This window comes from Talpa occidentalis, unplaced genomic scaffold (genome assembly GCF_014898055.3).
Source record: "Talpa occidentalis isolate TD23 unplaced genomic scaffold, MPIMG_talOcc4v2.1 talOcc4.5, whole genome shotgun sequence".
NCBI classification, from domain to species: Eukaryota; Metazoa; Chordata; class Mammalia; order Eulipotyphla; family Talpidae; genus Talpa; species Talpa occidentalis.
The window spans coordinates 96,019,253-96,046,428 of record NW_023604861.1 but is presented as its reverse complement, the minus strand read 5'-3'; the positions used below and the strand labels follow the sequence as shown (position 1 = coordinate 96,046,428).

The window sequence follows — 27,176 nt, the reverse complement described above, 5'->3', positions numbered from 1 at the left end:
AGGTCTCCCTCTCCTGCAGGGCCAGTCAGGGCCTTGTGTATAGTGATGGAAACTCCTATTTGCATTGGTTCCAGCAGAAGCCAGGCCACCCTCTAAGACAACTGATCTTTAAATCATCCAGCAGGCCCTCTGGGGTGCTGGACAGGTTCAGTGGCAGTGGGTCAGGGACAGATTTCACCCTGACAATCAGCAGGGTGGAGGCTGAGGATGTTGGAGTCTATTACTGCATGTAGGGTACACATGTTCCTCCCACAGTGGTTGAGCCTTGAACAAAAACCTCCCTGTTCATCCACCCCAGCTGCCCATAAGTGCTGCTTCTCTGGGGAGCAGGCTCAGCAGCTATGTGTCTGTGGGGAGGAAGATGATGGGGTCTCAGGGTAACTGAGAGATTCTAAGCTCTGAACCCCATCTATCCTACAGGTGCCCCCTTCCCGGCCCTGTGTGCATACAGTCTGGGCCTGCACAGCAGCAGGGAGATGCAGGAAGCTCTGAGGCCCAGGCATGACAAAAGGGAGATGAGTAGGTCACCCTCAGGCTCCCTGTCTGTGTGCAGTGTGGTCACATCAGCATGGAGCAGGCAAGGGACAAGGGGGAGGGGCAATCAAGTTGAATGCATGTGTGGATATTTCTGTATTTGGTATATACTTTGGATAATATTTAATAATATTCAGAAATCCATATTTCCCCCCTTTCTCAGCTTCCCAGTCCAGTTACAACTTACCTCTTCACTAATAAAAATGGCCTGAGACAACATTGTACACAAAATGAGGGTCCCCACTCACCTCCTGGGCTGCTGATGCTCTGGACCCCAGGTAGGGGCAGAAAGAGATGAAAAAGTAGAAAGAGGTAGAGCGGAAGCTCTGGTGGAGCCGTGCCTTCCACTTGTTTTTTGTCTGGGTGTTGAGTACAGGGTCTCTTCCAGAATGAGTGTGTGATGCTTAGATCTGTAAGAGCGAGGGAACAGTCCAGAGGGAACATGGACTGTGCTCTGGTGAGGGCTGTGGCAGGAGAAGGACGATGGTGTCTGTGACTCTAGGGGCCCCTTCAAACCTGCAGGGCCTTGGTTCTTTATTGTGTGCATAATTTTGGAGTGGGATTCTGAGTCACACACACATGACAGTAAAATGAAATGGTATTTAGCCTGAGGACAAATCATGAAGTGTCTCATAATTTCATTCATAATCTCTTAATTTTCTCTCCATACTTTAGGCTCCAGAGGGCATGTTGTGCTGACCCCTCTCCCTGCCTGTCTCCCTGGGGAGAAGCTCTCCATCTCCTGCAGGGCCAGTCAGAGCCTCACAGATAGTTTTGGAGCCTCCTCTCTGCAGTTACATCTGCAGAAACTGGTCAGCCTCCCCAGCTCCTGAATATTTGCACTTCACACAGCCTTGAAGACAGTCAAGACAGGCATTCTTGTCCGGCTCTGGTGGTATAGTGGTGAACAGCTATCTCTGAGATAGGCATTCTGAACTTCTCAAGGGTAACAGTCACATTCCCACCTGCCCTACACATCCTTGCTTTGACTGACCGCTTGCCTACTGCACAGGTAACCACAAAGAGCTTTAGGATTTCTCATAGCACACCAATGGAAAGATTCATTTTGTGGGGATGAAAAACCAGACTCTGGCAGGATCTAAAAGTTGCAACAGGAAGAAAATTTCCTCAAATGGATCACTACAAGTAGTGACTAGAGAGGCTGTTTCTCATTCTACTCCTTAGCTTCCAAACACATGCATATTTGCTATAAAAATTTCATCATTGCAGAATTTGTGGCACACTTGAATGAAAGTTTCCAAAGTATGCAAAATATCCTATTGAAATGGATTCTTGTGTGATATTTTATTTGGTAGGGTTATGGTATTCCATGGTTAAGAGTTAATGTGTTAAGGGTTAATTCTTAAGTGTAACATGTTCTTCATGATAGCATAAATTCCTGCTTCTATTGGTAAATTATCAACTCTGTGAAACCTCAGACAGTGAGGTCAGCAGAGATTCTTCAGTGGGCAGGAGAATCTAAACTATAACCAGAATACAATAAATTCCAGTAAAGTTTAACCATGTCCTCTAGACATGGGAAAGTGGTCTGATGTACAAAGTTTCCCCAGAGGCTGTTGATGTTAGTCCCTACATATGAAAACTCAAATCCAGACATGATGATAAGTAATCTACATGGTGGAGATGGCATGAGGAGATCCATAATATTGGGCATAAATATAACCTCTATCCTTGTCATCAGGGTTACACTATTTCTGACCATACTGAACAAATATTGTGATACTTGAGACAAAATCTGGAGCCAAATAATCTAATCAGAGGTGGAAGAATTTTCCAGTGCTTGGTTATTTGGTGTCTTGACTGAATGATGCTGAATGATGACATGAGACAATATCCTGCTTGCCTAGTGTCCACTTGCGTGGGTACATCTATAGCCCTTTTCCCCAGATCTGACTCTGATGTTCCAAACTTCTTCCAGACCCTTAATTCATCAGCTATACGGGAATCCATGTAAATCCTTATCTCTGGCCAGTTCTCTATCTCCAGCAAGTGGTTGACCTATGCACTGATTAAATACATGCTAATTCAACATCTGTTTCAGAGTCCTATGGGCTGTCATTGGGAACAGCACTTTTATTACACTCAACATATAATACCAATATTTCCATAAATAAACCTGGAACTTTATTTAGCCAATTGGGAACTCCCATGAGGCTAAAGTACACACTGATGAAGACTTATTAGGTCAAGGGAAGTAAGTGATATGGAGACTGAATGCCAGTTCATGTGGATTAAGTGAACTAATTTAATCTGCTTACCTCCAATTCCAAATGTACCACCTCTGTCCTAAGATTGACTGCTGTTGAGATCTGTCTCACCTGAAAATTTGGTGGGTCTGATATGGCAAGATTGTAATTGGGTACCTTAATTATGCACTTGTTTAACATGTCCATTTAAAGCTCTTGGCATTCTTATAGGTGGTTTTTGAATGCTGTAAATTCTTTAACTTTTCTTTCCTGCAATGCCATGGTCTTGAGACTCTAGAAATCTGTGACTAAATCACAGGGTTGACAGTGTGCACACAATGACTTAACTACTGTATTATAGACTATGTAGCAACACATGTTATTCTGGATCATTGGCACAAGTGGCAGAGCCACTCATTTCCCAGCCTGAACCTGACGGACAATTCTCTTCTGCCTGCTTCCACCCTGACTGGCAGCCTTCCAAGTTAGCTGACAGATGGGTGGTGTGCTGTGTTGTGTCATCTCCAGTGTATTGTGATATCTCAACACTCTACAAACCTTAAAAATAAGCCCTGTCTCCATTCTCAGTGGTAGGAGGTAGATATGCAATTTCTTGTACTTTATTTTGAAGACGATGTTTCAACAAGTCTCAGATACCTGGTCTCTGCCATATTCACAATGTGACAAGGTCCTGTATTTTGTATGTTTTGCACCCTACCTTCAGACCACAGAGAGTTTACATGTCTTCTAGAATACATGCAATTGCTTATCAGGTCTACTTAACTTGATGTCATCCATCCAGTATTTTTTTTAAAATTTTTTACATCATTGTTCATTTTTAAACAATATTTGCTTCTCCCCACCCTCTCAGGTATAGTCCCCATAGAACTTCCTTCACCAATGCACCAGTGCACCATCACCTCAGTCCCCTGTGCTTCTTCCTCCCTCTCTCTGATCTCTCTCCCTCCATCTCCCCTGCATGATGTCTCTGATTTATAATTGCCCGTTTTTGCTTTGTTGTATTTTGTACTGTTATTATTTTTTTACACTGTTGTCTTATTTTGTTCTCCTATATTCCTGCTATAAGTGAAACCAACCAATATTTTTTTTTCTTCTGGTTTATTTCACTGGGCATAATTCCTTCTAGCTCAATCCATGTTGCTGTGAATGGTTGAGTTTATCTTTTTTGATTGCTGAATAGTATTCCATTGTGTATATATACCACATCTTCTTGTTTATTGCAGCGCTATTTACAATAGGTAAAACCTGGAAAAATCCAGTATTGTTTTATAGGCACCATGGGATGTTCAGATAATCACACTTATCTGAGGCTCCACGGTGACAAGGAAATGAGTTTAACAAAGTCAGGGACACATCCTCAATATCGTGGGTGTGGGCTGTTGTTTAATCCAATTGAAAGCAAACTAGACCAGGGATGCTTGAGAAATTTTCTCTTTCCTGTCCTGCTCTGTCTCACGTATCATCAAGCATGGACAAAGTCTTTCAAAATTAAGGGTATGAAAGTAACTATACAAGATTAGTAAAATATGGAGATCTGCTTAACAGCACAGTGTCCACAAACAACAACATAATTTACTTAACTTTTTATTAAGTTGATGAATTATTAACAAATAGGAATATTTGTTAGGAGGGTAGATTTCATGTTATATATTCTTAGCACAAAAAGTAAACAAATAAGTTAAATTAATAAAACCTAACCAAAATAACTTCCAAAAGATACAAGGAATCTTGTTAATGTGGTAGATTGTCTAATACCACGATTAAGATAGTTTTGCGTGTGTGCATATATTCAGCCTCATCAAAATGTATATATAAAGAATGTGCAACTAAAAACTCAACATTTTCAGTAGATCACCAGCAGAGGGAGACTTAATACACTCAGAGAAGAGGTAAGGGAGAGTGTTCTGGCAAACAAGTGAGCATAACCAACATGGATCTCCATAGTTTGCATATATCCTTCTGACATCCGAGATGCCTTGCCTCTCAGAATGGTACAGGAAGGTTTTGATCTTGAGATGTGATTGAACAAAATTAACGAGAACAAAGCAGCGAGAGGTGTCCCCATCAGAGGTCATGGGGTTTCTGCTCCTCTGGCTTCTAGGGGAGAATATTTGGACAATGTTAAAGTGGAGATATAATTTTAATCAGTGGGCTGTGGGCAATGAGACTATTTCTGGAAATGGCCGGGCTCTGCCGCCCATCACTACAGCTGACAATGAGCAGAGACACGAATTTAATCTATAAGAAATGCCTTATTTTTTGAATTCTGGTCAATAATCTGAGAGAACTGTGGGTATAACACCCCATAGAAACCATTCTGCCATCTCATCCCAAGCTGTCCTATTTATGTTGAGTTAAATAACAGCCCATCGGAACAGCCCATCAGAACAGCCATCACAGTTGATGTTTTTGGTATTTGGTACATTCAGCCTCTAGAATTTTGTTATCAACCTCCTGGTTCCCTTGACCCTGGTACATGGGATAGCTTCAATGTCTAGCACTCATCTGGGCATCACAAAGGCAAGAATCTCAGCACAAAAGCAAGTTTTAAAGAAAACAGATCATTAGCCTTACAGTGTCTGTGCAGCCTATGCCCTCCTTGAGTGTGCAGATTTCTACCTAGGGGTGGGGCCCTCCCCTTCCTCCCTAGCCCCGATCCCAGCCACAGACATCTCTCTTAAGCTTGGAATATCAGCTCTCCCAATGAGAATGTTCAGGTGAAACAAGGGAAGGCATCCAGGGCTTTGCTGTCAGTGGGGGGAGCAGCTCAGGGCTCCTGGCCTAGGGAGACTGAAATCCACATTTCTCAAGTGCCTTTCCCCAAGATTGTGTCTGAAGTCATTTAACCCAAGAGAAGGTAATAGAAGACTCAAGGAAGGGTGGAAAAGTTGAATGGTCATCGTCATTTCCTATCTTGATTAGGAAGTGCATGGATCACCTCTCAGTCCAACAAGGAATTCTGCTTACTACTTAGCAGGGCCATTATCTCTTTCTTCATGACGGGCTATATTCAATAGGGTTAAAACTTAGTGTCTGTGCTTTGCTCAGCAGAACAATGCCCGGTGACCTGAAGTAGAGAAGAAGGGGAACCACTCACAGTCCTGGAAACAAGGCCAAATAGGGACCAGCAAGACCAAAAAAACTAGCCCAGCCCAGGAATGCAGACCAGACTGAGGACACATTCCGAAGGCCCATACTGGAGACCACGTGCCCAGCAGATCACGGGCACAGATGGTGCTAGAGTCAGAAGGCCTCATGACTTAGAGTATAGTTAAGTTCTTCAGGAGCAGATACCCCTACTCCTCTTGGCCCAATATTCAGCAAATCTGCCTTTTTTGGCCTCCTCTAATTTCCACATGATTAAACGTAAAAATCCTGTACAATTTTTTTAAGTGGCTTAAGGTACTATATGGAGTTATGGGAAAAAACTTGCCCTGATTCTTGAAGGGACTCAAGACTACAACACTCATAAGACAGTAGAGGAGTTTGTCTTGTCCTCTCCAGTGAGGGGTATTTTCTCTGCACACAGGTTTGTGCTGCCCTGCTGGGACCTGGTGAGTGGGGAGTCCCTGCTTCTGTGCTGCTGAGATCAGCCCCTGCAGCTGTGCCCACAGCATGGCACGCCCCTTCTCATTTGCATGTTCCCAGAGCACAGCCCCTCCCTCCACACTATTCATAGTCTGTCTCAGCCCCTGAGGGTCAGTCCAGGCAGGACCCAGCATGGACATGAGGGCCCCTGCTCAGCTCCTCAGCCTCCTGCTGCTCTGGCTCCCAGGTGAGGAAGGAAACACCAGGAGTTGATCAGCCCCGGGTGGGCAGGACCCCTGGCCCTCAGGGAAGTCCTCTGATGACAGGATGACAGTGTTGCTGTATTTTGTCTTTCTATTTCAGGGGCCAGGTGTGACATCCAGATGACCCAGTCTCCATCCTCTGTGTCTGCATCTCCGGGAGACAGAGTCACCATCTCCTGCCGGGCCAGTCAGAGTGTTTACAGTAATTTACACTGGTATCAGCAGAAACCAGGGAAAGCTCCTAAGCTCCTGATCAATTATGCAAACAGTGTGCAGCCTGGGGTCCCATCCCGCTTCAGTGGCAGTGGATCTGGGACAGATTTCACTTTCACCATCAGCAGCCTGGAGCCTGAAGATGCTGCCACTTACTACTGTCAGCAGGGTACCAGATTCCCTCCCACAATGGTATAAGCCTAAGCAAAAACCACCCAGGGAGCAGCTGTTTGAGGTTGGGCTCCCCCAGCTGCTGCTCCTGGTGCCCAGTCTGCTGAGAGCTGCTCTTGCATGCAATTTATTTGAAGGTGATTGGAAGTTTCTGGTAAAAAGGGTTCCCTTCTTTCCAACACTGAACATCCCATATCAGACTAGAACTTTTATATTAATGAACCTACATTGCCTCTTCTCAAACCCACAATCCATAATTAATAAGGGGGCTTACTCTTGGCATTGTATATTCTAAGGATGTTTGAGAATAAGGACAATGACAAGGATATGTACTCACCTTTGCACCATCACAAAGAGTAGGTTCACTGTCCTAACATTTCTCTGTGTTGCATCTGTTGTCCCACCCACTCCTAAAACCCAAACTTCACTGCTGTTTTCACTGCCTCCTTAAAGTTCCCTTTTCCAGAATCCCCTTAGATGGAATCACAACCTGTTTCAGATTGGCTTCTGCACTTAAATGAGCATTTCATTTGTGTCCATGTCATTTCAGGACATATTAGCTCATTCTTATTCAGTGTCGATTAATATTCCATTGTCTGGATGTGTCTCCGTTGATTTATACATTTCACATCTACTGAAGGACACCTTGCAGGCTTCCAATTTTGGTATTTAGGAATAAAATGCTATAAACATTGTGTGCAGGTTGTATGTGAACATCTGGCTAAACCCTTTTGGGAAAATACCAGAGAGTCCAATCACTGCTGGACTAGATGGTTAAGTGTATGGTTAATGTTGTAAGAAACCAGCAAACAGTGATCCAAAGTGACTACACCAGCTTAAATTCCACCAGTGGTGTGTGGCAGAGCCCCTGTGGCAGGAGGAGGGGGCCCGCAGGAAACAATAGTTGTGTAAAAGGAAATGTATAGATAATGTCAGGAAATGTCCTAATATAAATCCTGATATAAATCAGTCCTCACATAAATCAGGCAATGGGGTAGAGAGTGTGGCGCTGAGAGACTGCTGATCTGTGGGGGTCAGGAAAACCTCCTCATCCCTCATCTGGACCATGCCACACCCTCCTCCAAGGCCACCAGCATCTCCCCTGGCCGCCCGGAGTCTAGTCTCCAGTCAACCCCAGAGGATCTTTGTAAATGTGCCTCATGCTTCTCTGCTCAACTCTTCCCACATTCCACTTCACCCTGAGTAAGAATCCAAGGTCTTGCAATGCTCCCAGCATCATGGGACCAACCCCTCCCTGATCTTCCTCACCTTTCTCCTAACACCCTGACCTGCAGGGCCTGTAAGGAGGCCACTGCTTAATGCTGTCCACATGGCGGGACTCACAGTCCTGCTGCAATGGGAGACTGAACACCGGGACCAGCAGGACACATAGCACCAGGACTGCTGGCTCCACGCCGGTGCCGCCCTTAACACAGGCTGGCGCAATGGGGCCACAGGGGCGCTAGGGACACACAGGGTGATGGAGCAAGTGTTTCCTTAAACCTACCACTTGGGATTTTCAGTGTTTGAGTACACAGATCTTATTTACTCTTCCTGTTCACACTTGCTATTTAACACAATGCGTATTTTGGGTTCTGCTAATTGTGTCTAAATATTTGATAAATGATCCTACAATCTTTTTTTTTAAAGATTTATTTATTTATATAAGAACTGGGGTACAGGCTAGTAGCACAGGAGGGTGAGAGAATTCCCCAGAGACAGCAGGGAGCAGAACAGGCAGAAGGACGGAAGTACATTGCTGAGGGGAGCAGTGGGACAGGAGAGGTCTGCTGTGCCATGTGGGTTACTCCCTGGCCGGCCAGGAGTCGAACCGCACTGCAGAGGCTGCGGACAGCTTCACAGCTCAATCCCCACTGTGCCGCCTGGGAAGCCCCTGATCCTATTATCTTAAGCTAAATATTTTAATCATGGAATGGGCAACAACATTTTATGTATGAAGTTATTTATTTAGTTATTTATTTTTACTGTGACATGATCTGTTTAAAATCCGTGCTTAATTTCATAACTGATGTAGGCCAAGTGTTGTGTAAGTCAGAAAAATAAGAAATGATAGTCTATTTCATACATTTTTAAAAACAATTTTTTAGTTGGAGCCTTTAAAAATCTTAACCTAAACTTTATTAAAAATTTTAAAAATATTAGTCACAAATGTAAGATGGAGCATGATCTTAATCAAGAGTAAGCGCAGAGAAAGAATCCGAAAACATTCACAAACATAGTTTCCCCCCCGACATACACACGTTTTCATAAATTCATCACAGGGTCATAAAGCAGCTATGGTCCAGCTGTCAACGAGCTGCACTATCCTGCATGTCACAGTTTGTTCACACATGGAAGATCCTCAGCTCCGCATAGGAGGGTGATGCTTGAATGGACATGTTTAGATGCACTTGGAAACAAAGACACTAAAGATGAAAGAACATTCTCTGTGTCACAAGAGCTGGCCACACAGATGACACAGGACACGGGACACAGACAGGCGTCCCCGAGTGCTGGGGACACGGCTCCTGTCTTTGCAGCCACCTCTGAGTCTGGGGCTCCTTGACATGTCACACACAGTGCAGGGCTGGCTCTGCCTCCATCTCCATCCACGCCCCTCCCTGCTGTCCTCCCTGCAACTCACAGCAACTACAGGCTCAGTCCCAGTGGTCCAGGACTTATTCAGGATTGGTGCTTAAACTCGTCCAAGTTCCCATCCAGGGACATGCTCTTTAATGAAGGAAGAATCTGTGACTATGTTGGGGAAGTGGGCGAGCATCAAAGACACACGATGCTCCTCATCTCATCCCGTTCATAGCTCTGCACCAGCAAACAGATCCAGCTCTCCATGTGGGGACACCCTCCTCACCCACTCTCCTCCACACTTCATGCTATACACGCCTCATTCCCTTAAGGAAGATCAGTCTACACTGTATGAGCTCCAAACTCAGTGCAGTGTCTCCCTTCACCTTCCTCTACACAGTCTCCTTACTCCACCTGGGTCCCAACTCCCTGCTCCAGCACCAAGAGCTGCTGTCTCAACACCTGGAGGATATTTGGTGACTGATGAACATGCAGATGGAGGAATGCAGTGGACTCCAGGGATCACCAGGAGTCGGTCTGGGAGGACCTCAGCTCAGAAGGGAGCACCTGGGGAAGGAGGATGAAGGACGTGAGCGACAGTCCAGGGAGACCGGGCCGGGCGCTTGGGTCTGTGTGATGACACAGCGCTGGGGAGGGAGGAGACTGTCAGATATGGGGGAGAACACCCTGAGCTTGGAGCTGAGGCAGACGTGGTGGGACAGGGCCTCAGACAGTGCAGAGACACAAGGCTTAGCTGGAGATGAGGTCAGCAGGGAGGATGCTCAGTATCTGGGCTCTCACAACTCCTGACAGCCACACTCTGCATTGTCCTCCCAACTACTGCATCTGGTTGGCAGTGATGATAATTTTCACTCCAGCAATATCAGGGAACCAGAGTGAAAAGGAAACCTCACTAGCCTTTAGAACATACCCGCATGAAAATGAAAACACAATTAACGAGTGTTACATTTGAACGGATCTGTATTACATGGAGAATAGGAAGTGATGCTTTTCCTAAATATTGAGACCAAAAGACACTCCACTCACAGGACAGTAACTGATTCTGTCCTGTGTTCCTCAGGCAAAAATGCTTTCTCTGCAGGAAAATGATCAGCCCCTGCAGCTGTGCCCACTGCCCCGCCCTGCTCATTTGCATGTTTCCAGAGCACAGCCCCTCCCTCCACACTATTCATAGTCTGCCCCAGCCCTGGAGGGTCAGTCCAGACAGGACCAGCATGGACATGAAGGCCTCTGCTCAGCTCCTCAGCCTCCTGCTGCTCTGGCTCCCAGGTGAGGAAGAAAACAACAGATTGATCAGCCCCGGGTGGGCAGGACCCCTGGCCCTCAGGGAAGTCCTCTGATGACAGGAAGACACTGTGGGTGTGTTTTCTGTTTCCATCCCAGGGGCCAAGTGTGACATCCAGATGACCCAGTCTCCACCCTCCGTGTCTGCATCTCTGGGAGAGAGAGTCACCATATCCTGCCGGGCCAGTCAGAGTGTTAGCAGTTATCTAAACTGGTATCAGCAGAAACCAGGCAAAGCTCCTAAGCTCCTGATCCACCGTGCATCCAATTTGCTGCCTGGGGTCCCACCCCGCTTCAGTGGCAGTGGATCTGGGACAGATTTCACTCTCACCATCAGCAGCCTGGAGCCTGAAGATGCTGCCACTTATTTCTGTCAGCAGGGTTATAGTAGGCCTACCACAGTGACACAGGCCTGAACAAAAACCACCCAGGGAGCAGCTGTGTGAGCCTGGGCAGCCCAGCTGCTTTCCAAGTTGCTTCTATATGCCAAGAGTACATCTCAGATGAAGACTCACTTCGAAGGAATGAAGGGTCTGGTAGAAGGAGAAGGTGGTTCTTTGTCCCTAACTGTCTTTCCCCTCCTCACGAACAGCACAGAGAAAACAATGTCTCTCTGGATTCAATAAAGACAGAGCTGATGACACCTGAGCTGTCTGCCTATGATGTGATGAGGTCATAGTGGTACGGAGCCATTGTAGGTTCAGTAAGAAGTTTTTAAAATAAAATACACACACACAGAGAGAGAGAGAGATGATTAAGGCTCCTAGAAATTGAGCATAAGGATTTTCCCATAACACCCTCCTCCAAAGCAGACCTCATCTACCCAGCAGGTGTACAGATGTTCCAGCTGAAGACCATGAACCCATAGATTAGAAGAGGACCCGCCCCTGCCTAGGGTCCTGCTTAGTGCTCAGGCACTAAGGGCTCACAGTTGACCAGGGCACGTGTCCCCAGTGACAGTGTCCAATGAGCAGCTTCACTGTTTCATATTCCTTTGTGCTCCACCTCTTAATCCCCCCATAGCCCTTGACGTCATTACTGTCCCCACTGTGTCCCCTTCCCCCAATGTCCTTCACATGTATGCACATTTTTCAGCTTGATTTCTGCCCTTAAAATTAAGTTTCTTCCATGTCCATTTTTGTTCATTCAGGAATCACAAATTAAATCAGCAACAGCACACAGTCACCCCCTAGGATGCCTGACTATAGACAGTGACTCCTCCTCACATCATCACCTGTCATGATGGTGTGACATCAGGGACTCCCTCAAATATCATGGTGGGTACCATTTAGTGCTGAGCAATGATCCATTGTCTGGATGAGCCACAGTTTATTTGTACACTTACCACCCCTTGGAGGACACCTGGGCGCTCCCAAATTCTTAATTTATGAGTGAAGTACCATAAACACTGAGGTGAGGGTAATGTGGATGTTTAACTCTTTGGGGGAAATACAAAGAGTCTAGTTGCTGGGTGACATGCAAGAGTGTGCTCATCTTGTAGGAAACCAACACCTTGTGGTCCAAAGTGATGGCACCAATTTGCGTTCCCACCATGATGTGTGAGACAGTCCCTGGGGTCACATCTTAGTGACAGATGACGTTGTGATGAAGTGTCATTGTTCTAGATTCAGACATCCCAATGGGGGTGCAGTGGGGGCTACTGCTGATTTCCTTTGCATTTCCAGATGATGTGACATGTGGCCAATCTCTTCACTTGCTTATGAGTTGACTGTGTATCTCCTTGTGTGAGAGGTCTGCTAAGGACATTGCCCCAATTTTTATTCAGATGTTTGTTCTAAGAATTATCTGTGTATTTCAAATAATAGTGCCATCCCAGATATGTCTTGCAATTTTTCTCCCTATTCTTTCTTGTCTAGAAATGTTTAATACAGGGAGGTAGAGGTTAAATTACAATCCTTTCACGGTCTGGGGGCATGTGTTCAGGGAATAAACACCAGACATGGGGTTCTCTGTCGCTGTCCAGGAAACCAGAGCATATTATCACTGAGTGGATAAGTTGCCTACTATTGTACCTCAGACCTCTCTGAAAAGCCCAGGGCAGGGCGCAGAACCTCTAGCCTCTGCTGCAGCTATCCAGGTGACTCTCCAGAACCACAGGTGTGATGGACAGGAGTGAAACCTCTCCACTTCCAGAGCTCAGTGAGGACCCCTAATGGACAATTCTAAGGGGACATAAAGAGAAAAGGGGCTGTGGTAAATGTGCTTCCAGAAGAGATGGCCATACGGGAGGTGACAACTAGCACCCCAATGTAAACAAAGCATCACCTGCGCAGTGGGGCCCTGTCTCTTCACGTTGTCCAGTGTCAGCTTCATATTTGAGGACGGGAACCCGAAGAGTAGCCGCTGTCATTGTCTGTCCTCCGTCAGGGACCGTAGTCAGGACTGGAGACGCAGGGGTCTCCTCCCTCGGGACCTCATGCAGGTCATTCTCCACCTGTGTCCTCTCCATCACCCGTGGCCTGTGTGCACGGCCAGATTCAGACGTGGTCAGGATTGTGTTATTTTCATGTTTGTTTGCTTCTTATCATACACACACCCGCGCACACACATATATGGTTTCTTATTTACTTAGTTCCATTCCCCCAAGATCTCTTTTCCTTCAGAAATTTCTGAAATTAATCTATTATGACTACAGTGTGTAAGGATGACAGAGTTCAACAGACTTTAATAACTGGCTGCCCTAAATTTGGCATTTACTAAGATACAACATTGTTTTGTTCTTTCTTTTTAAACAAGTCTATTTGGTCTCTCTAAGAAAGAAAGTTTATTCTCCTTGTCAGGATCTTCTGACTTAAATACACTTATGGAATTCAGTGCACTAGGTCCTTCTATCTGAGTTAAACTGTTAACCTGATAACAACAGATACAAAGGACACTGACCCTCACATCCATCCTGTACGTTGAGACACTGCTCATCAGTCCAGAGGAGGAGCTGAGTCACTCGTGAGATCACCTGGGAGAAGCCAAGAAGTGGTCACCTGAGGGAGACCTGGACACATCTCTGTGTGGTCAGAGGCAGTGCCTCAGTATATGCTATTTGAAGAGAAGCAGGAATACACGGCTTGTATTGTGCACAAAACAAATAAACTTGCAGAATCTGATCTTTCTTGTCTTGGGGATACACAAATGTTTCTTTCAGTTTCCATGAGACTGATGAAAGACAGGACACCCACTGTTTTCCTATGAAACCCTCCTGTCTCCTCTGTGTTCGCTCCACCCCTGTGCCCCCACCAGGGGCATTTGCATGAGGGTCCCTAGGGAGGACCTGCACCTTCAGGGCTGAGATAAAACACCAGCTGCAGACTGATCTCACCCGACAGGGCCCCTCAGGTCACCCTCTCAAAATGAGGTTCCCTGCTCAGCTCCTGGGGCTGCTGATGCTCTGGACCCCAGGTAAGGCTGAGGGGAGGTGAGAATGGAGCCCAGGGTGGGGAACCTGAGCTCTGGGGCCCTCCGCTCCCCATGTGTATTCCGTCTCTGTGTTAGGTGTGTGTGCCTTGTCCTTAAGAGAAAGTGGTGCTAAGTCTGTGACTACGTGAAGCATCTGTACCCTGGGGACCCTGACTAGAGAGGGCAGGCAAAGTTTCAGGGTCTCTTCCCACAGGTTATTTATTGTGAGCTCATGGTTTTGGTGTACAATTATATACCTCAAATATTGATAGTAAAACAAAGCAGTATTTTAGCCTAAATGAATAACAGACTTGAAATAATGAAAATGACGGATAATACTTGTCTTTACTTGTCACTTTTCTCTCCTTTCTTCAGGATCCAGTGGGGAGGTTGTGCTGACCCAGACCCCACTCTCCCTGCCCGTCGTCCCTGGGGAGCAGGTCTCCCTCTCCTGCAGGGCCAGTCAGAGCCTCATTCATAGCGATGCAAACACCTATTTGTATTGGTTCCAGCAGAAGCCAGGCCAATCTCCAAGGCGCCTGATCTATAAGGTCTCCAACAGGCCCTCTGGGGTCCCAGACAGGTTCAGTGGCAGCGGGTCAGGCACAGATTTCACCCTGAAGATCAGCAGGGTGGAGGCTGAGGATGTTGGAGTCTATTACTGCTCTCAGGGTACACATACTCCTCCCACAGTGGTTGAGCCCCAAACAAAAACCTCCCTCATGGCCTGGATAGATGCCCACACAGTTGACTTTTGTCTCATGAGCAGTCAGAGAAGACCCTGAGTGTGTGTAAGAGGAAGGTGGTGGAGAGCTCTGGACCATGAGTGTCTCAGCCCACCAGAGACACCAGCTGTGAAGCCCTGTCAGTGCACAGCGTCGGCCTGAACCAAGAGCGGGATTGTGGGTGGCCTGGAACTGGGATCAGCCCCTTATGGTGAAAGGGACAACTGCTTGGATGCTCCCTGCCTGGCCTGCATTGGTCAGTGACATGTAGTCAGCCTCATAGCCACACAATAATAGACATTTTGCCAGAAAAGGAAAAACTAATGGAATTTATCAGTTTGGTATGATTTCTATAGCATAAATTTGGTAATTTTGTTAAATTGGTATTTTGCCATATTCTCAATTTCCTACTCCTTCATTACTTAAACTCTCATCTGCACTCATATGATTGGGAAAACATTCTGCAAATCTATTCTTAGTCATAACATGATGACAACACTTACACAAAATATTTCTTTTTTGAGCATTCAAATAATACGATAATTCATAGCAAATACTAGATTTCCTATTTCTTTTTTAAAAGATTTATTTATGTATGCATGCAAGAACTTGGGCACAAGCCAGAAGTGTGTGTGGGGGGGCGGTGAGAGGATCCCCCAGAGACAGAGCAGGGAAGAGAACAGGCAGATTGACTGAAATACACTGCTGAGGGGAGCAGCGGGCGTGTCAGGAGAGGTCTGCTGCGCCATGTGGGTTGCTCCCTGGCCGGGGATTGAACTCCCGCTGCAGAGACTGAGGATAGCTTCATAGGTTGTGTTTTAACTCCTTGCACCAGCAGGGAGCCCAAGATTTCATATTTCAAAAACATATTTATCTCTAGACCAGTGGAAGCTACTGTGTGGGGATCAGCTCCATGGATATCAATCTGTTCTTGGGAAAAGGAGACTTTCCCCCCAGGGAATGTGCAGCTGGAACTAGGGGTGGAAAATGAGGCTTCTGTGACCATTCTTGGGTGCAATTCAGGTCTCCTGACCTAGGGGCATGAAACCCAGATCTATAATCCCCATTTTGAATCATTGCCCCAGAGGTTGCCTGTATCAGGTCCATTTACAATGAATAGGTAACTGGGAGTTAAAGCAGGAGAAGAGTGACAAGGACAACTTCCTTTCCTGTCCACATTATCATAGGACACGCACAGATCACCTCTCATCCTCAGAAGGAATAGTCTGTGTTGATTATCAGACTCAGTTATCTCCTCCTTCATCTACTTACAAGATTCAAACTTCTCTTTGCAGGTTACTTCCTTTTACAACATCCTTTGGGATTAATGGGACCAGGATCCTGTAATGACACTTTTTATGTGAGCAAAGAAGACAAAATCTGGGGCTGCTTCTTGCAGTTCTTTATATTCTTATCAGTTGCTTTACCCCAAAATGCCATATTTTTAGCATTTTCACTGGGGCTATCTGTCCTCACCAGTAACCCCCTCCAGGGGGCACCCCCTGTCACAGTCTTGACTTTACCCACCTGTAACAGTTTAAGTTCTGCATTTAAGCATTATAACGTTTAAATTCTGTGGTAACCAATGATAATAGTTAGAGCAATCAGGCCTGCAAAAAAACAGGGAAGGAGGCTTTTTTTACAGAAATAGATTTTCTTTTCAACATGTATATGTCTCTTACAAAATAGCAACTAGTGCCCAACTTTCAGGGCCCCTCCTATGAAGTAATCCTCTGCCAAAAAGAACTTAGAGGAACAACTTAGAGGAACAACAGACTCTGAGCTCATGGATAAATTTCTGAATCTTCTCCACACCCTGAAATTTGTAAAGTCTCTACTCCCATGTCTAAGCCAAAGAGATGTCAGGCTCTGAGGACTACAAATCGCAGCATGCCATGAGCCAAGTATCCTGAATGGGCAGCTGCTCGGAAGGAGGGAGGTGGATATATACATGGAGGAGGAAGGAAAGAGGAAGAGATCACATGGGGACACTTAGAGGAGAGATACTTGAGGGGAGACACATGGAGGAGCGACATGTGGGTGAATGACTGGTGAAGAGTCTGCTCCTGGGGCTTAAGTGCTTTGCATAGATAATGGCATCTGTTGCAGTGACATCATGGTGGATTACATCATGCGTTTTGAATTTGGGGCCCTCCTTCAGTCCAAACTCTCTGGCACCTGCCTAACTCCTTTCTTGAGGTTCCCCACCAGAAAGCTTCTTTAGACTTGTTGCAACTGGCCCCACTTTGGGTTGAGCCTCTTTTACTAGGCTTTTGCCCACAGGAAAATGGGTAATTTTCAGAGTTTGCTATTATTTGAAATCTTTCTTCTCTCTCTGTCTCTGAACATGGAAAGGTCTTCCACACTAAGAGTCTGCTGTCTTTGCCTCTGTGCATATAGATGACCAACTCTTTGAAGGTGCACCCTTTAACATTAGGAAGCACCTGCTAGGCAGGGTTGTGCAATTGCAAGAACATATTTTGGTACTGACAGATGTTTGTTCCCCTTCAAAAATCAATGCCAATTTAAAATTCTGTATAAGATTACCCATCAGAACTGAAGGTAAACATTTTTTAAGAAGTAAACACAGGAAATTGCCCACTAGAAGACACAAATTAATTGAAAGTCTTAAAAAGATTATCAGGGATCCTTGCCAAGAGAATCCAACAATGCATCCATAAGACAATTCACCATGACCAAGTAGGATTTATTCCAGGGACACAAGGATGGTTCAATACCCGAAAGTCAATCAATGTAATCCAACACATCAACAAAAAGAAATATAAAAACCATATGATAATATCCATAGATGCTAAGAAATCATTTGACAAAGTACAAAACCCATTTATGATAAGGGCCCTTGAAATTCTCGGGATACAAGGAACATACCTCAACATCATAAAGGCCATATATGACAAGCCCACAGCTAATATCATTCTCAATAGTGAAAAGCTGAAAGCATTCCCATTAAGATCTGGAACAAGACAAGGATGTCCAATCTTACCACTGCTTTTCAACATAATACTGGAAGTCCTAGCCAGAGCAATAAGACAAGAGAAAGACATACAAGGAATACAAATAGGCAATGAAGAAGTCAAACTATCACTATTTGTGGACGATATGATAATAGAGACCCCAAAAACTCCACAGAAAAACTAGTTCAACAAATCAATCAGTTTAGTAAAGTGGCAGGATACAAAATCAACACACAAAAATCAGTAGCCTTCCTATACACAAACAATAAATCAAAAGAAGAAGAAATCAAGAAAATCATTTCTTTTATTATTGAAACAAAAAAAAAATCAAATACTTGGGAAGAAACCTAACAAAAGAAGTAAAGGACCCATACAAAGAAAACTATAAATCACTGTTAAAAGAAATAGAAGTAGACACAAAGAAATGGAAAGACATCCCTTGCTCATGGATTGGAAGAATTAACATTATCAAAATGGCCATCCTATCAAAAGCAATCTACAGATTCAATGCTATTCCTGTTAAAATTTCAATGTAATTCTTCAAAGAAATAGAAAAATATTGATGAAATTCATATGGAGCCACCAAAAACCCCAAATAGCCAAAACCCTCCTGGAAAAAAAAGAAGGGAATGGAGGCATCAATCTCCCAGATTTCAAACGATATACTACAAAGCCATAATAATCAAAACTGCATGATATTGGAACAAAAGCAGACACACAGACCAATGGAGCTGAATAGAAATCCCAGAAATAAACCCACAGATTTATGGTCAACTAATCTTTGACAAAGGAGCAAAGAATATGCACTAGAGCAAAGAAATTTTGTTCAATAAATGGTGCTGGCAAAATCGTTCTCTATATGCAAAAGAATGAAACTTGACTACTACCTCACACCATGCACAAAAGCCAACTCAAAATGGATTAAAGAACTAGACATTCGGACCTGAAACCACAAAATATATAGAAGGAAATAAGGGCAAAACACTACATGACATGCACCTCAAAGACATCTTTACAGACACATCACCCAAAGCAGTGATAGTGAAGGCAAAGATAAACAGCTGGGACTACATCAAATTAAAGAGCTTCTGCACAGCAAAAGAGACAATAACAAAAACAAAGGGAAACCCCACTGACTGGGAGAAAATTTTCGCACACAACACTAACGATAAAGGACTGATCACAAAAATCTACAAAGAGCTGATTGAACAAAAACAAAGAAAATAATCCAGTCAAAAAATGGGCAGAAGAGCTAAAAAGAAACTTCTCCAAAGAGGAAATGAAAATGGCCTACAGGCATATGAAAAAATGTTCAACATCACTTGTAATCAGGGAAATGCAAATCAAAACTACCATGAGATACCATCTTACATCAGTGAGAATGGCACATATTAAAAAAACTAGCAACAACAAGTGTTGGCGAGGGTGTGGAGAAAAAGGAACTCTCTTGCACTGTTGGTGGGAGTGCAAACTGGTCCAACCACCATGGAGAGCTGTGTGGAGATTCCTCAACCTACTAAAGATAGAGCTTCCACATGATCCAGCAATTCCACTCCTAGGTATTTACCCAAAGGACACAGAAACATCAATTCCAAAGAGCACCTGCACTCCTATGTTTATAGCAGCACTATTTACAATTGCTAAGCTTTGGAAACAACCCAAATGCCCAAAAATAGATGACTGGATCAAGAAGATGTGGTACATATACACCATGGAATATTACTCAGCATTCAAAAAAGATAAACTCATGCAATTTGCAGCAACATGGATGGCGCTGGAAGGGATCATGCTCAGCGAAATAAGCCAGAAAGAAAAAGAAAAATACCGGATGGTCTCACTCATAGCAGGAATCTAGAAAACCTAAATAAGGGACCAGGAAAAAGAATAACTATAAGTAAGAAAAAATCAAAATCAACAACACCTGTAAACCAGAGACACACTATGGGGGGCTGGTTTGGGATAGGAGGGATTGGGGTTAAAATAAGGAGGGTGCAATTGTATGGGGAATATGAAAATATAAAAAATTAAAAAAAAAAGTGAAATAATACCAGAAAATAAAGTTTATCAGGGAGAATAAAATAATTGTAGGTATAAGATAAGGTAGGAAAAAAGAAATGAGGAACAGTAGGGGGGTTAAACATAGGAGATAGCTACATAAACTTTGACTGTATAAAAAATTTCTCACGGGCCTCCCCAGTTGAGCAGCCATTGAGCGCTGGGCTATGAAGATGCCCCCAGCCTTTGCTGCGCCGGTTCGAACCCCGGCCGCTGGAGAGGGTCCCAATGGCACGCAGACCCCTCCTGCCGCACCCGCTGCTCCCCTCAGCAGTATATTTCGTGAGTCTGCCTGTTCTGTTCCCCGCTCTGTTTCTGGTGAATTCTCTCAGCCTCCCGCGCTTCTGACTGTACCCAGTGCTTGTATAAATAAATAAATAAATCTTAAAAAAAAATTTCTTCTTGTAATTAAATTCCAGATCCAGTAATATTATAAACAATGACAGAAAAGACAAAGAGCTGTAATTGACATTCTTCAATTAAGAATATTTAAAATCCTATTTTCAGAATTGCCTCTCAACTGCATTAACATTGGTGGCAACTATAGTGTCACAGCAAGTGGTTAGAATTAGCTCAGAGCTCCTGGTCTATTAGACTTTGGTACCAGCTTAGTGTTAGTAAGTGATGTTCATTTGCCATATATTTGGCTCAGTTTAACCATTCATTGTTGGATACTACCATGTTTTAATAAATCCCATCAATTTTCCCTTTCTGAAGACTATCAACAACCCAGGCATAAATGGCTATTTCAACCAACAGTAATCAGATTGTAATATAATCCAGAAAATAGTTTTTCTAGAGTAGGATTATGATGTGGGTCCACAAGCAAGGACATTTGAAGGTGTGTCCACCAGGGTCAGGACATGGAGAGGTTTTATGGGGTAATGCAGGCGTGGTGTCAGCTTATGCCATTTGTTTTAAAACTATTTTTTGGTTCTAAAGTCCATTTCACATCTATGTTTGGCTGAGTGAGTCTGCAGGGTACAGTCTTTAGTAACAAACAGCCAATATTACCTGTTTTGTTCACAGGACCAATAAGGAAAAACAAAAGAAAAGAGGAATCTGAGCAGTCAGGCTACAGTAGCCACTCACCCACATCTCATCATGGCAGGAGAGACAGGTGGGGCCTGCTGAATCAAAGACTCCAAGGCTTCCAGAATCATTGTCATTTAAAAAGGAACATAAATTACTTACAACAGCTTTGCATTTAAGGATCTTTAAGGAGAACTAAAGTCTGGGAAAATAGGTAAAGACTGGATTAGTAAGTAAAGATACTAAAGAAAGCTGGAATCAGAAGAATGCTGTCATCAGTTTATATGAAATTCAAAGTCAGGAAAGATCAAGCTGCTGTGACAGATGTCAGAAGGGCTCTGACTTGGTTGGGGGAAGATATGGACTTGAAAGAGATTGAAAGAGCATCTAAAGTGTTTGAAATGTGCTGAATTTCATCCACCTAATGAATCTATGAAGCTCTTATTCAGTTACATATAAGATTTCTGCTCTTTATTCCGTATGTGTTTTATCACAATTAAAACAACAACGTACAAACCCCACAATCTTTAAAAAACATAGAAAGACAAAATCACTAAATATTTATGGAAATTCAACCCGATTAAAAAGAAGTATAAATTTGATATCTGAGCAAGTTCTAGAACTGGTACAAGAAACTGCATCAGGTAGACAGCTTAGATTACTTTCCATACCCAGACAGATTTTCTTACATTCTCAGAGAAGAGCCCCACCCTCTCTTTGGCTCTCTGCACCCTGCTGCCCCCACCTGGGGATTTGCATGTGGGTCCCTGGGGAGGACCTTCCCTGGCAGGGCTGAGATAAAAGGTCAGCTCAGGTCTTGCTTTGACTTATCAGGGCTCTCTGGTCATCTTCTCAAAATGAGGTTCCCTGCTCAGCTCCTGGGGCTGCTGATGCTCTGGGTCCCTGGTAAGCGCAGAAGGGAGGGTGAGCTTTGGGGGTACCTGCTCCCCACGTGTCTCAGTGCACATGCAGACGTGTACTGTGACCCCCTGGTCAGTATGAGAACTGGAAGAAGCAAGTACCTGTCTTCTGTGACATTGAAGAGGGGGCATGTTATATACAGGTGTTAAAAGTCATTCTGTATTATGGAAATTTTCAAAAGTGGGAATTTCAGGATGTTGATAAAAGTAAAAAATAATTTAGTCTGAAGTATGTAAGAAAGGAAAATGGCTCATGAGATATGTACAACACCTTGCATTTTTCTCACTCTTATAGGTTCCAGTGGGGATGTTATCCTGACCCAGACTCCCTCTTCCTGACCTGGGAGAATCACCCTGGGACAGTTGGCCTCCATCTCCTGCAGGGCCAGTCAGAGCCTTGTACATAGTGATGGAAACACCTATTTGCATTGGCACCAGCAGAAGCCAGGCCGTCTCTAAGGCACCTGTTTTATGTGGTTTCCCACAGGGCCTCTGGGGTCCCAGACAGGTTCAGTGGCAGAGGGTCAGGCACAGATTTCACCTTGAAGATCAGCAGGGTGGAGGCTGAGGACCTGGGAGTCTATGACTGCCAGCAAAGTACATATTCTCCTCCCACAGTGGTTCAGCACTGAACAAAAACCTCCCTCCTGGGTGTCCAGCTGTCAACTGGGAGCAGGCGGGAGCTCTCAGGGTGAGAGGAAGACTTAGGAGAAATCAGGGCTCCTGATCATGAGTCTCTACTGCACCTCAGACACCACCTTTCCCAGCCTCCCCCGTTGAGCAGCCTCGTCTAGACAGAAACCACAAAAGGATTTGTTCCTTCCTTACTATACGTCGGGGTAACAGCCCTGGTATTTGATATGAAACCATCCTTGCTGTTACAAGCGCTCATTGCTCCACACTCAGAGTCCTGACTTCACTACTTTCTTGTAAATTTCATATACACATCTTCACTTCAAAATGCTTTCTGAGTTTCTTTTTTGTTTCATTTTTGAATCTAATTTCATAGTGTCTATTTATTTCTGAATATTAGGGATTTTTTTGGATAAATTTCATTACTCATATTGAATATAATTTTTTAAAAATTGTATAGAATGTACTTTGTATGATTTGAAAGTGTTTAATTTTGGTGTCCTGTCATGAGGCCCACAGTGTGTCCTGTCTTAGCATATGTTTCACAGGATGGGAATCTGACTGTTGTTCACTGGAGCCTCCCTGGTGTCAGCTAAGTGCAGGGTTGATCATGTTGGCGTCTCCTGTGACCGCAGCAGCCCCAGGGGCAGGACTGCTACACCCCAGGCTGGGCCAGCTGCAGAACCCATTGCTTTCTAGTCCCCATTCAAAGCTGGCTCTTCACATCCTCTGCTTCAAGAGCCAGGCCTGGCCTACACAAGGAGTGTGCTGTGTCCAGAAGACAAGCGGCCTGGCCATTTCTCTAAAGAAGAAGACACACATTCAACACAGGGAAAGGGATGTCCCACCTGTTACGGGGCCCCGAGAGCTCTCTCCCTACCACGCTTGGGAACCAGCCTGAGAGTAGAGTGAGGGCAGCTCCCAAGTGAGACTGTGGCCGCCTGTCCCCAGGCAGCCGGGAAGAGCTCCCGGGTCATGTGCAGATGGTTTGTTTCTCTTGATGCAATTTCAGGACAGGTGTCAGGTCAGGAGGGTCCTGTATTTGCAATGATCATTTCTCTATTTGTATATTTCTTCTTTCACCTGGTCCTTCATTCAGCACAACACTAGGGTGCAGGCAAGTCAAATTCTTATCACAATCTTTTTCTTGTGGCAAGTGCTGGCCCAGAGTTGTTCTGTACTTGAATGTAATGTGAAGTTTCCAAACAGACAATAGCAATTCAGTGACTCTCTCCTTTCCCTACCCACTCCATCAAGACCCACGACGCTCAGTATTAGGACTTTTCTATTTCTGTCATCAATAAATGGTTATTCACATTTCATAGGCAAAATTTTTAATAAAATTCAAAATTTTGTTTGATATTTAGTAAACATGTATCTCATTGGCCAACGGATCATTTTTATATGTGGAAATATATACCTGTCTTGAAGTCAATGTAATGCATTGAATTATTTTTCAGTAGCAAAGAATAGCAAGTTTTCCCCTAAATGCTTTTTTCCCTAGTGTTAGGATCTCAGGCACTAGTTCACAGTTGTCATGTGAGCAGCAATTTTACGTGAGCAAATAATACAACTTAGATCCTAAATAATCCTGTGCCAGTGGTAGCAGAGAAGGGAGCTGCGCAGGAATAAATAAGTGTAAACAGTTGAATAAATAACATAGGAATAGTTAAATGGATTAAAAATCAGGCAATGGGATGGAACGTGGAGCTGAGAGACTACTGATCTATGGGGACCAGGGAGGCTTCTGGGTTCTGTTTCAGATGCATCTGAGCCAGAAGGAGGCAGCAGTGACCATGTGACTGAACATAAACTGCAAAATCCAGAGATTTTGCAAAATCCACTCTATGGAAGGGGCAAGTTATCACCTTCACTTTCATGGAAAGAGTCATGTGTCACTTGCTTACATTCTCCAGCACAGTGAGCCATCATGGCAGAGAAGAGAGACCGAGAAGCTCTGGGTCTACTTGGTGAGAAAATGTGGCCTGGAATAAACTGTCCTGATCACTAATCTGAGAATTACATTAAATACTTTCAATACTCATTCTGCTCTACTTCCTACATTCGCCTCCTCCATATGACACCCCCCTCTAGAGAGAGGGAAACTCTCTTGGCCACAGCCCTCCACAAACTTGGTACAAACTGTGTTAAAAATAAGTTCAGGGCCTCCTTGCTGGCTCAAGGGGTAAAGACAAAAACCTATGAAGCTGTCTGCAGCCACTACTGCACGAGCTCGATCCCTGGCCAGGGAGCTACCCACATGGAGCAGCAGACCTCTCCTGTCTTGCCTGCTGCTCCCCTCAGCAGTGTACTTCAGTCAATCTGCCTGTTCTGTTCCCCACTCTGTCTCTGGTGGATCCCCTCCACCCAACCCCACACCTCTGACCTGCACCCCACCTCTTGTATGCATAAATAAATAAATCTTTAAAAAATAGTAAGTTCATTATCACAATATTATTTATGAATATTAATGTAAAACAGTAGCACCTAACATAATGAACACAAACCATAAGCAGATCTACAGAGTTAAAATAGACTTCATTAAAATGAGAGACTTTGCTCCTAGTTGTAACAGCGATGTTTTAAGTGCTGACTTAACACTGTAGTTCTCACATGAGCATCTTACCTGTAGCCCTAGAGCTGCTCTGGACTGTGTCTGGAGGGGGGGCAAGGCTGGGGTGACAGATCTAGACCAGGATCCTCACCTGGTCTAGATCTACATTCACCTGGTCCTGAAAGTAGATCCTAGTCCCGCCCCAGCCCACCATTGTGCCTGCAGGCTCCCTCCTGCTCCACCTTCTCTTTCCAACCCCAGCTTTGGTCTCTCAAGTGATCACAGGACCTGGTCAGGGCAGCCTTGTCACAAATAGGATGGCCAGTCCTGCTCACCTGTTTTGTCTTTTCTTCTACTAGGTGACCAGTTTATTGAGAAGAGGAATCATTTTGTGTTACTGCAGAGTCTGTTCTGGGACCCTTAACATTAGTTTCAACATTATCCAAAACAGGGAAAGTCTCAGCCCTGACTGAATCGGGCCCATAGAAAATCCTGTAAGTTGCTGCAGCACAGATCAGCCATTAGAGGTCACCAAACCCCCAAGTAAACACAAGACTCAAATCCCTGAAAGAGATGCTGAGAAAGAGGGAGCCCCTAAGGCAGGATGGTCTCTGGCTGGACTGGGAGCCTGGGGGACTCCAGTGCTGAGTGGGAGTAAAACTGCCAGTGCCTGTGCTCAGTGTCTGGAAGCATCTTTGCCCTCCCCTTTGTGGACTGTGTCCCCACAACCATCCCCATCTTCTCAGTGTAGGATCAGCCTCATAGGAAACTTGATACATGGACAAAGCTTTGCCCCTTTTCCTCCAACTCTGGTTCTGCTGAGGAAAAGGGTTCAGGCTTTGCCCCAGGCTTGCTTGCCTGATAATCAGACATTTATTTGAAAGTGAACTCTCAGCCTATTTTGTGTCCTGATCATAAATAAATCTTACCTTAATGATCTACAAGTTTGGCATTGCTATTTGGGGATCTCCATGTTCATTTCCCACTTAAGTACCAGTGGGAAGGACACTGAGTGTGTCCTGACTTGGGCTCACTCCGTGTCCCATGAGAGAGTCATTTTGGCTTGCAGAGTCATCCCAGCCTGAAATCTGCAAAAACCAGCTCCTAGGCTCCTGATCCTTGGTGCTGCCCCTGGTCATGGTACTTGCCAGGACCAAGGGCTGTGGGTCTTGACAGAAGACTCCCCATTAGCTGCCAAGACACCCTCATCCTGTCACCTGTCGGGTCCTAAATCCCCCCACCTGTCCCGCCTCTCCTGGTGTTACTCTGGTCTCAGGAAACTACTCAGGGAAGTAGGCCTGGGTAGCTGCGCAATCTCATCCCCTTTCTTCCTTACCCTCCTGGTCCCCTTGCCTGCCCCTCTGCACCAGAACACAATTTCCCTAAATCACTCAGTGGCTCAGTGTGTCTGGACCCACCTCCTGTTCTGAGTCCCCCTCCAGGTCATCCTGCCTCACATACAGGCTGTAGGCATCTCCCTTTCAAGACCCTGGAGTGTCTCCCCATCTTTCCCTCTGCTGTCCAGTAGTGGCACCCCTTCTAGGAATCCTGTGCAGGAGGGTGGGGATGGGAACAGGACACACAGGAGGATGCGCTCAGAGGCTGCACAGGGGACAGACACGGCATTAGGGCAGTGTCCTGGCAACATGAGAAGTGAAGAGAGCTGGGCAGGGGGACCTCCTCACCCTGAGACTAGAGCTGCTGTCTTCTGGGATGCGGAGGAGACGGTGATGGGGAAAACTGCAGGTGCAGGGATACAGTAGACTCCAGGGATCACTGAGGAATGGTCTGGGAGGACCTCAGTTTTGAAGCAAGCACCTGGGGGAAAAGGATGAAGGACGTGAGCTACAATAGAGGGAGACCCGGGCTTTTGCTCGGGTCTGTTGATGACACAGCGCTGGGGAGGGAGGAGACTGTCAGATGTGGGGGGAGAACATCCCTGACTTTGAGATGAGGTGGATGTGGTGGGACAGGGCCTCAGATGTGGGGGGACACAAGGCCTAGCTGGAGATGAGATCAGCAGGGAGGATGGTCAGTGTCTGGGTT

At 45.1% G+C, this 27,176-nt stretch overlaps 1 gene segment (V, D, J or C); it reads left to right on the top strand.

The window, feature by feature from the left end:
* Positions 1 to 6,482: 6,482 nt before the first annotated feature.
* On the top strand, positions 6,483 to 6,964 carry LOC119259179 (immunoglobulin kappa variable 1-39-like). The segment is given in 2 exon segments: positions 6,483 to 6,537; positions 6,654 to 6,964. Coding segments are annotated over 2 exon segments (366 nt in total).
* The last annotated feature ends 20,212 nt before the right edge of the window (positions 6,965 to 27,176 follow it).